The sequence below is a fragment of the Pleurodeles waltl genome, chromosome 12 (genome assembly GCF_031143425.1).
Source record: "Pleurodeles waltl isolate 20211129_DDA chromosome 12, aPleWal1.hap1.20221129, whole genome shotgun sequence".
NCBI classification, from domain to species: domain Eukaryota; kingdom Metazoa; phylum Chordata; class Amphibia; order Caudata; family Salamandridae; genus Pleurodeles; species Pleurodeles waltl.
Genome location: NC_090451.1, coordinates 130,299,475 through 130,315,047, shown reverse-complemented (window position 1 = coordinate 130,315,047; position 15,573 = coordinate 130,299,475). Strand labels below are relative to the sequence as shown.

At 39.6% G+C, this 15,573-nt stretch overlaps 1 protein-coding gene and 1 non-coding gene across 2 annotated transcripts; one reads left to right on the top strand and one right to left on the bottom strand.

The window, feature by feature from the left end:
- Positions 1 to 9,379: 9,379 nt before the first annotated feature.
- Positions 9,380 to 14,852, bottom strand: LOC138268207 (uncharacterized). The gene is made up of 2 exons (XM_069217647.1): positions 12,743 to 14,852; positions 9,380 to 9,765 (listed from the first exon to the last, which is right to left on the bottom strand). Exons 1-2 carry the CDS (start codon positions 13,971 to 13,973, stop codon positions 9,731 to 9,733), a joined length of 1,266 nt encoding a protein of 421 aa, XP_069073748.1. The 5' UTR covers positions 13,974 to 14,852; the 3' UTR covers positions 9,380 to 9,730.
- Positions 14,853 to 15,251: 399 nt separating this feature from the next.
- Positions 15,252 to 15,325, top strand: TRNAN-GUU (transfer RNA asparagine (anticodon GUU)). The gene has a single exon. It is a non-coding gene; the product is annotated as a tRNA-Asn (tRNA).
- Positions 15,326 to 15,573: the final 248 nt, after the last annotated feature.

The following is a 15,573-nucleotide window of genomic DNA, read 5'->3' as shown; positions in this document are numbered from 1 at the left end:
GCATAGGATTCATCAAGCAACTCTGCAGCTGATCCTTAAAGCCCTGAGAATCTTCCTGAATTCCTTATACTTTCCTTACTAGAAGGTTGAGCAAACCCGCTAGCACTAAAGGACGAACTTCTTGTTCTACTCACCTCAAAAGTCCTTCGTATGGGGGTGTGGCTGAGACGCCCCCAAGATGGCAGCTCTCCTTTGAAGCTCTGCGTCGTCATGGAGACGTTTTAGCTTCGTTTGGCGGCATTTGGGGACTATGCACAGAGATAATTAGAGGCACAGAGATGGGAACATGAGGGCAACAGGTATTTTACCGCTGGAATAATTTTGGAGCGTGTTATTAGTGTTTTTTGGCTTTTTTGGCCCCTCCTCAGCTTTGGTGGCCGCCATTTTGATTTATTATTTTTTTTAGGAAAAAAAATAAGAGGAAAATGCCTGCATACTTTAATGTTGTAGGACGCAGGTACTCTATGAAGCTAATTTTTTCTTCTTTAAAATTGGATTACTCTTATCCAGCCACTTTCCTCTACAATTGGGATATGGTCAGCATCTACAGCCTCAGGAGCTATATGTGTCATTAATAATTTTGCTGGTCAAGAGATTTTATGTACTGCAGGTTTTTCAGACTGCAGTACTGCATTTAAGATAATTGTATTATTATCTATTAGCTCTGAGTTTATTCTCTGCATACTTATTTTCTATGGAGCGTCCCTCCTCTTCTTCTCTAATGGTTGCAGTGGTTTCTGGAGCCATGTCCTCGTCATGGAAGGACTATAATAATACCTCTAAACGACAAAAGAAGGATACTTCCTCTCCGACAAAATCTCCTTTGCCTCTGACCCTGGAAGACCTTATGGACGAAATAAAACACTTGAAGCCCTTTGTGATGGAAACTAATGCTACCCTTCAAAGGATTGAAGAAAAGTGGTCAAGTCTGCAATCCAGGGTCTCAGAGGCTGAGCAAAGGATCAGTAATATGCAGGATGAGGTTACTAAGATTGATGGCATCTCTAAAGGAATTTCGCTTCTGAAGCAACAAACTGAGGACTTGGAAAATCGTAACCGACGTAACAACCTTAGAATTTATGACATTCCTGAGGAGGCGGAAGGCAATGACATAATCTCTTTCCTGAAAACTAATATTCCAAAAATAATTGGGCTCAAAGATGGTACTGCTCTTAATATACAACGCGCACATCGTGTGGGGCCCAGATCTTCCGGTGCCTCATCACCTGATCGACCAAGAGGCATAATTGTTCTTTTTTTTGGAGGATACTGAGTCACTCATGGTTTTGGAAGCACCCAAGCAAAGAAAACAGATGTTGTGGTCTGGTCACAGGATTTTCGTCTCACAGGATGTGGCACGTGCTACGGCTGCTCGTCGCAAAGAGTTTCTTTCACTGCGTCCAGGGTTGAGATCACTAAACGCTCGCTATGGACTGGTTCATCCTTGCTTCTTTAAAGTAACATACAAAGAACATACTTTTTCATTTGCCTCTCCTGCTGATCTGAAAAAGTTTATTAGCCAATGCAAGGGTGAAGAAATAGAATGTGGCAAATCTTCATTACTCATTGTTAGTTCTTAAGAAGTTCTTTGCTGATATATTGTCCTACGTTACTGATCACTTTTATTTGTATTTATTTTTTATTTATTATTTTTATTCTTTTTACAGATACATCACGCTTCATTTGTTTCCCTAAATCCGATATGTCTCCCTTTCCTGTGTCATGTTCCAGACCCTTTGTCTTCATTTGTTCTCAGTTGTCGGTAAGTGTTTTGTATAATTCATTATTGTTCATATTTTTGCCGTATTATTTATTTCTTCTGATAATAATGTCTTCGTGGCCTTCTGTTTCTTCTCTGTGTAGTTCCGGTTGTGGACCATCTTAGCTTTTTCCGTGCTTCCCCACTCTCCCACTTTATTGTCATTGTATTGTTTCTACTTTGTCTTACTATGGCTCAAGCCGTTTGGCTCCTTGCCATCTACTCTGTTTTTATCACCTTTTGCTCTATTTTTCTCCTTTCTTTTCCCTTTTCTTCCTTCCTTCTTTCTTATTCGACTGAGATGTGGTTGTTCATTCTACATACCTTTTGGTATCATAAGATCCAGTGGGTTCTAATTTACTGTTATATAAATTATTTTATATTGATAATGTTGCTACAGATATATTATTTTGTTGTTCTACAAAATGGTTAAAGTCATGCGTGTTGTTTCTTGGAATGTGAAAGGTTTACGCAATCCGATTAGGGAGCAGATAGTCCTTTTCTTGTCCTTTCCAAGTTAAATTGCAAGGCTGCCATGTTACAAGAAACCCATATCTCTGATAAGGATATGAATTCTTTGAGGCGGCAGTGGGTTGGTCATATTTTTTGTTCTCCGGAGCTCCATAATAAAAATGGGGTTCTTATTTTATTTCAAAAATCACTTTCCATACAGAAAGAGCGAGAGGAGAGAGATGATGAAGGGACGTGGCTTCTTCTTCACCTCACTATCAATAATGTCCCATACACCTTACTCAACATTTATGGCCCTACAGGTATTGATCTAAATTTTGGGAAAATATTTTGCGGGTTTTACGTTCCTGTCAGAATGATAATCTTATATTGGGCGGAGATTGTAATCAAGTTATAGACCCCTTTATGGACAGGCACTCCCTTTCCAGATATATCCCTAATAAAATGCAAAAAACATTCAAGAATGCCATTCATTCCAGAGGCTTGAAATGCTTGGGGGATATACAATCCAGATAGTTTAGAATTCACCTTTCATTTTCCATGCACAATTCAAAATCTAGAATTGATTATATTTTTTTGACACCTCACTTGCTAAGTTGTCTAGTGCACGCTGAAACAGGTGCTATACTAATATCGGATCATGCACCTATGTTTATAGATATTGATATAACAACTGAATCTTGTAGGTCAAGGAGATGGCAATTTAATAAATATTTGCCGAAGGATGAGGTGTTTGTAGATAAATTTGAAGTATTTCTTAAGGAATATTTTGATCTCAATCTGACGCGTCCTTTGCAATTCCATATTGTCTGGGAGGCTTTCAAAGCCTGGGCCAGAGGCTTCATTATTGACTAGGTGGCTACAAAGAAGAAAAAGTTTCTCACAGAGTCGGCTCTTCTCTTATCATCTATTAAAACTCAGGAGCTTAAATACTTTACATCAAATGATAATGATACTCTGAAACTCCCTATTCAATCCAAACTGGATTTTAATAAGAAGTCCACTGAATAAGCCTCAGGCACGCTTTTAAAAATTAATTCTAAATTTTATGGTGGGCGTAATAAAGCTGGAAAGATGCTTGCAAATTATCTTAAAGTTAAATCCCAAAAATCCAAGATTTCACATATCATAGATGACAAGGGGAATAATCATTTTGGAAATGAGGATATTTTGCAATGTTTTTCTGATTTGAAAATACGCCTGAATCAACCCCCTCTGAGGCAGATCTTGAATCCTTTTTTAAATCTCTCCCATCTCGACCAAGTCAGCCTCAAGACCTACCTTGCCTAGATAAAGAAATATCTGTGCAGGATATTAAGACCGCTTTAGCAAAAGTACCAAAAGATAAAGCTCTTGCCCCGGATGGCTTTACAGCTGAATTTTACCTTTGTTTTTCACACATTCTTCTGCTGCATTTGCATTGTCTTTATAATCAATGTAGTCAGAATGATAGCGCTCAAGGTACGTTTTCTCAAGCAATGCTTTGCCTCATCCCTAAAAAAGAAAAGGACCTTTCTCTGTGTGCTAATTATCGGCCAATTTATCTCATTAATTTAGACTGTAAGATATTTGCTAAGATATTAGCTCTTCGGGTAAATCAGATTATACAGGATTTAATTGGTTTTGAACAAACTGTCTTTGTTAAAGGCAGATCTATTACTGATAACTCCAGAGCCTTACTAAATATTTTACATCTTGCTTCTACAAGTACTATTCCAATGGCTGCCATTACTTTGGATGCAGAAAAAGCTTTCTATCGTATTAATTGGCTTTTATGATGCAAGTCCTAAAATGGCACGGTTTTGGACTTGTAATTTTAAAATATATTAATATATTATATTCTTCCCCATCCACACCTATCTTTTTAAATGGAGTTCAATGTTCCTATTTTTCCCTTTATCGAGGTACTAGGCAAGGGTGTCCATTATCCCCCTTGCTATTCATTTTATCTTTGGAACCTTTCTTATATTCCTTGAAGCAATCTAATTTGTTTACTGGGTTTGTGCATAAAGATTTGCAAATCAAATTTACTGCTTATGCTGATGATGTTATCTTGTATGTTTCTAATCCGCAGACATCATTACCTGTATTTATTGAACTACTGAATTCATACTCTAGCCTCTCAGGCTATAAATTAAACTTAAATAAATCCGAAGTACTTCCTTTAAATACATTTTGTTTAAAACATATGTTTGAAGAAACTGATTTTAAATGGACCCCCACACATATAAAATATCTAGGGATTAAGTACACCCCTTCAATTCCGGCTACTATTCAGCTTAATTTGGCAGATCTTGTTAAAAAAAATTGTAGCATGACGGATAAGTGGTCTCCTCTGAATTTATCCTGGTAGGGTAGGTTGGAATCCATCAAAATGATGATGCTCCCAGTGATCAATTTGTATCTGTCTGTTACCGGTCGAAATACCTTTACAAATATTTAACTCGCTTAATAGCATATTGATAAACTTTCTATGGAATGGACGCAAAGCACGCATAGCTCTTTCCTCATTGTGTAAACCTAAGGATGTAGGTGGAGTTAATTTTCCAAATCTTCGTCAATATCATTCCTCCTTTATATCGAAATAAGTTTTACCTTATATCTATTCTCCTCAAGAAATTCCTCCATCGATTTGGTATAAATTGGAGGAGGCAATTATTTTTCCTTTCCCTTTCAATCAATATCATATTTTTCATACTCTCCTAGAGGGTTCTGATCTCCTTGTCTTAAGCAGTCCATCTCAATTTTGTATCCACTCTTTACTAAACCATTATCATCCTTACAAACATTCCTGGACTCCTCTATTTGGCATAATAGAAATACCAAGTTATTTAATCGTACTCTCTCCTGGAGAGAGTGGGTAATTAAAGGTATTGTACAAGTCAACCAATTGTTTGAGCATATGCTATCTCTCTCTTTTACTGAACTCTAAATTAAATTCCATTTATCAGCCACCCACATGCCAAAATATCAAAGCTTAATAACCCTTCCGGCACAACAACTAAATATCTTATTGCTAGATCCAACCCCCGCTCCAACTTTACTTCCTATGCAGCTTTCTCCCTGCACCCCTATCAAAGCCTCTCACATATATAAATACCTACATTATCACTTCCCAAGCTGTGTTAAAAATAAAATAGAGCTTACTTGGGAATCGGACCTCAATTGCTCTCTCTCTGTTCAAACATGGAATTGCATTTGGTCCAAAATCCATCATACATCCTGTAATGCTAGCACTACACAGGCCACCTATGATTTTTATCATAGACTTTTTTTAACTCCATTCTCTCTCTCTAAGTATAACCCAAGCATTCCGGATTTTTGTTGGCCCTGCTCTGATACACCAGGCACCTACCTACACTCTTTCTTCCAATGCCCAGCTATTGCTTCTTTTTGGCAAACAATTTGTAATAAAATTGCACAGATATGCAATGTAAATTTTCCTTTTGACATTGTCAACATATTTTTGGGAAGTTCCTCTCCTATTTGGATAGGCGCCTGTAAAGTGGGCCAGTTTGTGGATTTGCTCATTGCTCTAGCATTACAAGATATCACTTCAAACTGGAAGGATGCTACTAAGATCACTTTTAATGGATGGTGGAACTTGCTTTGTCATCATCACCAATTAGACAGAGTCTCTGCTATATGTACAAAACAACTTCTTCAAAAAGACTCATTTTGTCCCCTCTTACAACTTATTTATGTCCTCCACCATCTCAATTTCGTAATAACACTTTTGTATTCCAGCCGCCATGAAATTATAGTTTCAATACATGTTTAAGATACTATTTAATGATTGTTCTTATTATTTGACGTTTTATGATGATTACTGGTTCTGGTCATGTATTTTCATTGTATTATCTATTCATTTCTCTCTTTCTCCTTTTCTACTTTCTATATCTTTTTCCTTCTTACTTCTCTTTGCTGTATCTATCTTATACCCTCTCTTTTCTTTTCTGAAACAAAAAGAAAAAAAAACATTAATTGCTAGTCTAGAAGTGGTTCATTCTTTTCTTTTAGCTCATAATTCGGTATTTATAGCCAGTACTATATTCATGCTTTATTCTTAAAATGTGTATATATATTACATTTTCGTGTATTGCTTTTTGGAATAAGTCTGATCATTTTTGTCTGTAAGTTATTGTTCTTTTTTTTCATACTTTCATATAATAAAGCATTCGTAAATTTTAAAAAAAGTCCTTCGTATGACTGAATCAAATATCAAATCTCTACCATACTCTCTAACACTGTCAGAAACCATGCTTGAGTTGTCCAAAATGTGGTCAAAAGTACTATCTGACGCCTCTGCCTCCTCACACGTACTAATACTCTCTGACTCATTGAAAAAGGAGGGAAAGCATATCCCCTCATTCCAGTCCAATCTACTATGAAAGCATCTACCGCTTTTGCACCAGGATCCAGCCTCAGACTTATGTAATTCTGTAGCTGGGTTGTCAACCTGGACGCAAAAAGGTCTACTCTGAAAGGACCCAACAACTCTTGCATTCTTTGAAACAAATACTCCCTCAGTTTCCATCTGCAAATTCCTTGAATTCCAGTCTGCTTTCATATTGTATATACCAGGAAATTACTTTGCTTTCAGGATAGTTTTATGCTCAATTACAACTCACACATTTCCAGTGTTAAATTTGACAATTTCTTTGATCTGCTTCCTCCTAGCTTGTTGATATATGTCACTGCTGAGATATTGTCCATCTTCAACAAGACAGAATGTCCTTTTAACTGCCTCCTGAAACTCTGTAAAGCAAATAATCCTGCCTTCGTTTCCAGACAATGTATGCGATTCTCCCTCTCTAATACATTGTAAACACCTTCTGTTGCTTGTTCTGAACAAAGTGCTCCCCATCCTAACTTGCTTGCATCTGATTCGAGTACAAATTCTGGTTTTAGCCCTGACATTCCATGCCTTCATATTTCCTTCCACCATTGCAATTCCACCTTTGCATCTTGATGAGTGCTTCTTTGTCTCCATACCATAGTCCTCTGGGCAGGGCCTGTGATTTCAACCGCTGTAGAGGCTGATAATGTAATGACCCTGGAAAAAGCACCTGAATTGAAGATAATAAACAAATCACTTGAGCCAACTCCCTGAGCTTCACATCCCTATTCACTTTTTTCTCTAGTAACTGTAACTGACAAAGAGTTGTGTCCACTACAAATCCCAGAAACTCTAAACTTTGAGTTGGTATCAAAACTAATTTCTCAGTGTTTGTTATGAAACCCAAAGATTCCAACAAATCCATAACTAAAACAAAATGTTGTTTCAATTCTTACAAATTCTGACCCACCAAGGGAATGCTGTCTAAATATATTATCATTCGTAAACCTCTTTCCTTCAGGAAAACAACTACTGGTTTTGACATTTTTGTAAAACACCAAGGGGCTGAAGCCAGTCCAAACAGTAGTCACTGAAACTGGTAAAATACTCTGTGCCACCTGAATTGTTAATACTTCTGACTGTCCTCATCTATTAGAATTGTGAAGTGTGCATCCTTGAGATCCATCTTCACCATCTTGTCCTATTCTTGCAGCATGTCCCGTAAGAGATGTATCGCGTCCATCTTAAAATGTCTGTGCTGTACAAATTGATTTAGATTCCTTAAATGTATTACTCGTCTCCACCCTTCCTCCTTTTTCTCCACTAGAAAAAGTGTACTCACAAAACCTTTTTCTCTTTTCCTACCTCCACTGTTGCTATCTTTGCCTTTTTTTCTTTTTCCTCCTTGACAATACCTTCCAAATTTCCATTGAGTACCAACTTGTTCAGGTCTCTTATCTGGTAAGGCTGACTTGTAAAATCTATTTGATATCCTTTCACAGTTTCTAAAACCCAAACCCAGACATCTCTTGTTATATTTCCCAGTGATCTTGGAACAACTTTAATTTTCCTTCCACCTTTAAAGGGGTAAAATCACTAACGTTCCTCCTACCTTGTCCTGAACTGGATGCTTGTCCTCACCTCGACCTATTTATTCCTCCTCCTTCCCCTGGGGATAGAAACCTCCTTGGTTACCTCTGTAACTGCCACTTGTTTGGTAACCATGTGTAATGGGTCATATAGTTTGCCCTGCTGAAAGGTTACCCTCTCGTTATAGCCCATCCAGAAAAAAAGTTATTAGTGAATTCTCTATTCATATTAAACTGTGCCTTATCTAAGCTTGTAAACATCTGCATATATTTGCCCACTGACTTTACCGTTTCTTCGTGAAAAAGTAATTCCTTGGCATCCTCACTTGTTTCTTTCTTATCCAAATCACCTAACTTTGGGTTCATGTGCATTAAAGCACTTTTCTGTCTCTCTGCTAGGAGTACCATGTTTACATAGCTAAAAAATATAGCGCGTTGACACATCCTGTTAACAAATAAGCTGTTATAAAAGTAAAAAAAGAGTCCCTGTGCCTGAGCTTCTTTTAATAAAATCATGCTGTAGGTGAGGCTCGAACTCACAACCTCAGCATTGCAAGTAATGCTGTATATGTACCGCGCGCTAACCGATTGCGCAACTGGAGCACGCACATGTCTCCCCAGCAACCGTTTATTGAGTGTGAAATGGCGTGCTGTGTGCAATGGTCGAATTCATGTTCTCTTTCATTTCACACATTGGGAAATAGAATACATTCACAGTGTAACACAGACATACTGCACAAATATTTTATATTTCTAACGTAGGAACAGAAATTAAAAAGAGAAATTAGCAACATCGAAGAAAAGAGAAAACGAACATTTCTAGTTCTGCGACCAACGAGGATTCCGTGTGCGGACCACAACAAACGAGCCCGGAGGAGGCTCCCGTCAGCAGAACAGCATCTGAAGATACTGCAACAGTTTGATACAAACAGCATCACCTTTAAATAAATGCCAACTTCACCTGCGCCGCCCTCTTCTCTCACCAGGGGGCAAACGATTCTTTTCAACAGCGAACAGAAGGCAGATGATTGCACCACATGAGGTTGAAAAGGACGTGGGTTTAGGTGTCTGTGCGGCGCCTCCGTCTTTAAGAACCGGAGCCATGTGAGGGAAGAGTGAAATAAGCGGTGATAATGTAGATTTTCCAAGTAGTTTATGATGGAAAGTCTTAATTTTATTAAAGACACGGAGGCGAGTATTATGCTTTCTTTCCCTGCTTTATTTCAAACAGCAGCCAAGAAGAAAAGCACGAATCCCAGGGGATTGCAAACAAGCAACCAATGGGATAACAGAAACTAAGATCATCAACCAATCAATGCAGAGCATCACATAAGGTATACCTATCCTGACTGCAGGCAGCCCTCTTTTCGTTTGCGAGACAGTCAAGAAACAGATTTAAACAAAGGTACTATACAACAGATCAAACATATTGCTAGAATTAGAGCAAAAAAGTCTTGAATTCTGTCCAAATTAGGAACAATGAATGGTTCAACCAGATGCTGGGTGTACAGATCCGAGCTTCGTGAAAGACGTGGTGAATGAGATCCTCGTGAAGGAAAGGCATCCGCTGACTTAAGTTGAGGAGGATGCTGAAGCGTTGGTATTGGCTAGAAAGGGAGGGAGATAACAAGATTAGTACAATAAGTGGTGGGATAATACTCGCCTCCGTGTCTTTAATAAAATTAAGACTTTCCATCATAAACTACTTGGAAAATCTACATTTTATGACAAGACCGGAGGCTCCTATTATGCTTGTTTAAAGCATGTCAATTACAATAGAAGTTGCTGAATTAACAGGTTTACAATAAAATGTACGAAAGGTAGAATCATTAGACCAATCTGCCGATCTTAGAATATCCTCCAATCTTGAGCCAGCCCAAAAGGCTTTTGATGCCATGGCACCTCTAGCAGAATGGGCGCCAAATTTTGAAGTATCAATGCCCGCTAGTGACATTACCCATTTGACCTAACGAGCCAAGGTAGGAGAAGAAACCGGTTTATAAGGTTTCCTAAAGGAGATTAAAAGTTGGGAAGCAGAAGATGTTCTAAGATTGGCCGTTTTTTGTTCATAAACTTTTAAACAGTTTCCTACACAGAGTTTTGGTTGATTTGGAAAAAAGGGATAAAACACAGAGGTAATATTGGTTTTAGTACGACCGGACACATTGAATAGAATACCAGACGGAGTGAATTGACGAGCCGAGATATCTAAGGCTCTTACATCTGACAAACGTTTTATAGAGACAAGACACAGTAACATTGTTAATTTGGCTGAAAGCATTTTCAGAGATAAGGATTCATTATCTTGCCAAGAGATAAACATTTGAAGGACTAGGTTGACGTCCCATATGGTGGAGTATTTGGGAATTGGTGGATTGGAAAATTTCACTCCTCTTAATAAACGACAAATCATAGGATGTTCTCCTACTGGTTTTCCGTTTATAAGAGGAAGATGTAGCGACAATGCTGATCTATAAAGATTAATGGTTCTGTAAGATTTGCCTGCGCTAGCCTGAGAGGCCAGGAAGTTAGCTATTAAAGTTAGATCTGTTGAAAAGGGATCGCATGATTTTCCCAAACACCAGCTAGACCAGATAGACCACGCTGACTTGTATGCTTTGGAAGTGCCGGGAGCCCAGGAGCTGTTGATATAAGCTGAAGCTTCGAGTGAAATTCCTGGATAAGACGATGAAGACCTGAGACTTTCCAAGCGGATAGAAACAGGGTTTTGTTGACAATGAGATCGTGGGGAAGACCTTGAGGATTGAGAAGTAGTGAGGGAAAGGAGGATAGCAGGACGGGAAAGTCGACGGCTAACTCCAGGAGAGTGGGAAACCATACTTGAGCTTGCCAGAACGGAACTATTAAGACTATAGTGGCTTTTTGTCGTCGGAGATGATTGAGGACTCTGTTTATCATTATGAACGGAGGGAATGCATAGTGCGTTGCGGAATGCCACTGTTGGAGAAAGGCATCGGTCGCTAACGCATGAGGGTCTGGTCTCCAGCTGAAGAAACGAGGTAGCTGAGTGTTCAGACGGGATGCAAACAGGTCTGTGTGAAAGGGACCCCACTTGTGATGGATAGAGTTGAAGACTGAAGAGTGAAGTTTCCAGTCGCTGTAGTCTGAAAGATGACGAGAAAACCAATCTGCGACTGAGTTGAGAGAACCTGGTAAGTATTCCGCTTGAACTGAAATTTTTCTGTGAAGGCAGAAATCCCAAAAACTTTTTGCCAGTTCTGCTAGTGGTTTGGATTTGGTACCGCCAAGGTGATTTATATATCTTACCGCTGTAAGATTGTCCATACGAAGGAGTACGGAACAAGAGACTTTGTTTTTGGTGAAAGTCCTTATTGCAAAGGAGCCTGCAAGCATCTCTAAATAATTGATGTGCAATGAAGACTCCTGTCGAGACCATGTGCCTCCAGTCGATATGTGACCACACCTTGCGCCCCAACCTGTTAGGCTTGCATCGGATTCTAACACAAGATCTGGGACTGAGGCAAAGATGGTCCTGCCGTTCCAGGCTTCGAGGTGATCCAGCCACCATTGGAGTTCTGTACGGGATTCGAGATCGAGGGGGATGAAATCTGAATAAGCAAGACCTTTGCGAAGATGACGAATTTTTAATCTCTGAAGAGCCCGATAGTGAAGAGGGCCTGGAAAGATTGCTTGAATTGAAGAAGAAAGAAGACCTACAATTCTTGCAAGAGACCTGAGGGAGAGAGAAGTCTGCTGTAAAGATAGGGTTATCTCGGATTTGATGTGTTTTATTTTTGAGATCGGGAGTTGAAGGAGACCTTGAGGGGAATTGATCAGGAATCCTAAGAATTCCATCTTTTGTGAAGGGGTAAATATTGACTTCTGCTGGTTTACTAGAAAGCCTAGGTCTGAAAGAAGGGAGATGGTGTAAGCGAGTTGGGACTTCAGAATAGAAATGTCTTGATGCATTAGAAGAATATCGTCTAAGTATATTATTAATCTGAAACCTTGAGATCGAAGAAGAGCTACTATAGGTTTCATTAGCTTTGTGAAACACCAAGGAGCTGAAGAGAGACCGAAGGGAAGACAAGTAAATTGATAGGTATTGAGATTCCATTGAAATTGAAGGAACTTTCTGTGAGAGTAGTGAACTGGAACTGTTAGGTATGCGTCTTGGAGATCTAGACGGACCATCCAGTCGTTGAGAAGTAGGGAATCTCGGAGCTGGAGAATGGTTTCCATCTTGAAGTGTCTGTATACAACAAAGTGATTGAGTTGTCTGAGATTGATGACTGGTCTGATTTTCTTGTTTTTTCTTATTACTAAAAACAGTGGGCTTATGAAGCCTGAAGGAAGGGGAAATGCCGGTTGAATAGATTGTTTTTGAAGAAGCTCTTGTATTTCTGCAGAGATTAGGTCTGACATTTCTTTTGAAAATTTGAGAGGGGGCAGCGGAAAGTTTTGATAGGGACTCTCGTAAAATTCTATTAAATAACCTTTGATTGTGTTGAGTACCCAGGGATCTGAGGTAATCTCTATCCATTTGTGGAGAAACAATTTTAGACGACCCCCTACAGAAGGATGGCCAGAAGGAAGGTTTACCTGAATTGTTGTAGGATCTGCGTTGGTTCCTCCCTCTGTATCCTCTGGAGCGCTGGGGGTAGAACTGGGGACGAAAGTCTTGTTGCTGTTGTTGCTGGTAAGCAAATGAACCTCTGAAGCCTTGGTTTCTGGAAGGGCGGCCGGTGGAGCGGCTTCTACCTCTACCGGCCCTGACAAAAACCCGAGAATTAAAAACCTTTTTAAGTGATTGTTGGGCTTTGTTAATTGAAGCAAAAGTGGTAACATATTTGCTTAGTTCCTTTATGAAATTGTCCCCGAACAGTAAGCCATCGGCTTTGGCTCCTGGATCTTTAGTCGCCAAGTTTACAAGTTTAGGGTCAAGCTTAAGCAGCAGACCTTTACGGCGTTCATGCGTCATGGCTGAGTTGGCATTACCCAGCAAGCAAAAAGCTCTCTGAGTCCAGAGAGAGAGTTCTTCTGGGTCGATAGACTCATCATTGGCTCTAGCTGATTCAGCTAGATCAAAAATGCGGGATAACGGCCCGACCAGATCCAGTACTTTATCTTGACATAGAGCCCATGCTCTGTCCACCCCTTTGCGTGGGTCCTTGCCAAAGTTGGAGAAGAATGTTAGGAGGGACGGGTCTATGGCAGGGGTATCGGTAATGTGTAGTGGGAGGGAAGGTCTGGGACATTCAGCTCGTAGTCTTGAACGAACTTGTTTGTCTAGAGGAAGTCGCAATTTAGCTAAAATATATTTTGCTACATGATCGGAGGGAACCCATTCTGTCGAATTAGGATGGTGGATTAGTCCAGGATCAAACATGGGGTTGCCGTCAGAATCTAAGAGGGGGGGATGGGATTGGCTAGATGAAGCTAATTTTGATTTTTTAGGAAGAGGTCCGATCCAAAAATTAGAGTAATTATCGTCCTCAATGTCTGACGAGGAGACAATAGAGTCAGCATCGTCATCGGTATCTTTAATATCCTCAATCACAATTTTTTGGGTCTTGGGGACATTTTTTGACTTACTTTTACATTTTTGACCCAAATTTTTATTCCCCTCCAAACTGGGAGGCCTTTGAGGGACTTCGTCCTCTATCCCGTGTGAGTTTGACTCACCAACCATAAGCGCAGACGAGTCATTAGACTGACTTTGAGAAGCCTCCGGGGCTTTGCGCTTTCTGCTTTCCCCCGCAGAATGGGCCATTTGCGATTGAGATAGACATGAGGACATAGTGGACTGAATTTGTTTAGAAATTTTGTCCATAGAAGCAGAAACTGCTTTCTTGACAGAGGATTGAATGAAGCTATTTAAATTCTAGGAGAAGTCTTCTTGAGAGTCTTCATTAGAATTAAAGTAGTCTGAAAAATCCATAGCTATGACAAAGAGAGAAAAAAAAAAAAAAAAAAAAAAACGGTGTTTAAAAGGGTTAAATTTGAAAACACAAGCTTTCAGGTTAATGACCTGTGACTCACCGAACAAATATGCCAGGAACTCTTGAGAAGAATTACTGCCTGCTCTCCGTGAACAGTCTCAGCTGCTTTTGTTTATACAAGCGAGGCTAATTGCAAAATCAATAAAAGCCTTCAAGCTTTTAAAGCATTCTTCAGAAGAGAGGCTAATTGAAAAATCAATAAAGCCTTCAAGCTTTTAACTCCTGTTTTAGAACCTGAAAAGAATGTCAGTGAAGCGGCAGAAAAAATCAATAGAGCTGTCAAAGCTTTCACCCAGCGAGGCTCTGTGGTGAAAGGAATGTGTTGGACTGAAGCCAGCTGTCAGAGTAGAGGTCCGTCAGCTGCGTTCAGGATAGAACGTTCGTGGCGATGCGCCTCTGACAAACGGAATTCGAGAAAAAAGACGTGTTGAAGTGTCAAACTACCAAGTATTACAAATATTCACAAGAAACGATACAACAAGAGTTTTAACACGATAATAAATGAACATATAATATAATATAAATACAAGGAAATAACAGGTGATATAAGGAGCAATGAAGGGTATACTTATCTTGACTGCGAGCAGCAAGAAAAGAGGGCTGCCTGCAGTCAGGATAGGTATACCTTATGTGATGCTCTGCATTGATTGGTTGATGATCTTAGTTTCTGTTATCCCATTGGTTGCTTGTTTGCAATCCCCTGGGATTCGTGCTTTTCTTCTTGGCTGCTGTTTGAAATAAAGCAGGAAAAGAAAGCATAATAGGAGCCTCCGGTCTTGTCATAAAATTTAGCGGGTCTAAGCGCACCTGAGCAGAGATTTTGCAATACGAGTTTACTTAAGCTGAGGTCTGCTTCTCGTAACAGGGCTTTCGTTTTAAGGTTCGCGTTTGTACGTCTAATGTGAATTCATTGCAGGAAGCCGGTACGCCTTTAGAGCTGCAGCGCGTAAGTGATGGGAATTAACCGAAATGCAAGCCTTGGGAATTTATAAGTATAAGCTCGCCGCTATGGTCAATTCAGAAATGTCCCCTTTCATACAGAACAGTAGACACGTTGGTTCCGGTCTATAGCCAATTAAAAAAAATGCTCTCAGCTAGGTTTGAAAGTTGTCTCTGTGGCGCAATCGGTTAGCGCGTTCGGCTGTTAACCGAAAGGTTGGTGGTTCAAGCCCACCCAGGGACGACCTTCATTTTTCTAAACAAATAAAATGTTATTGTTATGTATTTTTCATCTGTTTCATGTCACATCTCTAAATAAACACATCAAATCACCGCGGACACCTTAGTTAATATAGTAACTCGTCTGTGAAGGCTGTGAAAATTGAATTAGGCTGCAAGGTGTACCAAACTTTCTGGCAAGAAAAAGCAAATAGTTCACCTTTTGTCACAGTGTCACCTTACATTTTTGTCATTTTTAGGGTGTAGTCTGCT

What these genes read in the sequence shown, in the direction of transcription:
- LOC138268207 (XM_069217647.1), bottom strand. Translation starts at nt 13,973, where the DNA reads ATGGACAAAATTTCTAAACAAATTCAGTCCACTATGTCCTCATGTCTA. An exon ending in CAGATCCTACAACAATTCAG is followed by an intron (nt 9,766 to 12,742) that starts GTAAACCTTCCT and finishes CTCCCTTTCTAG; the next exon opens with CCAATACCAACGCTTCAGCA.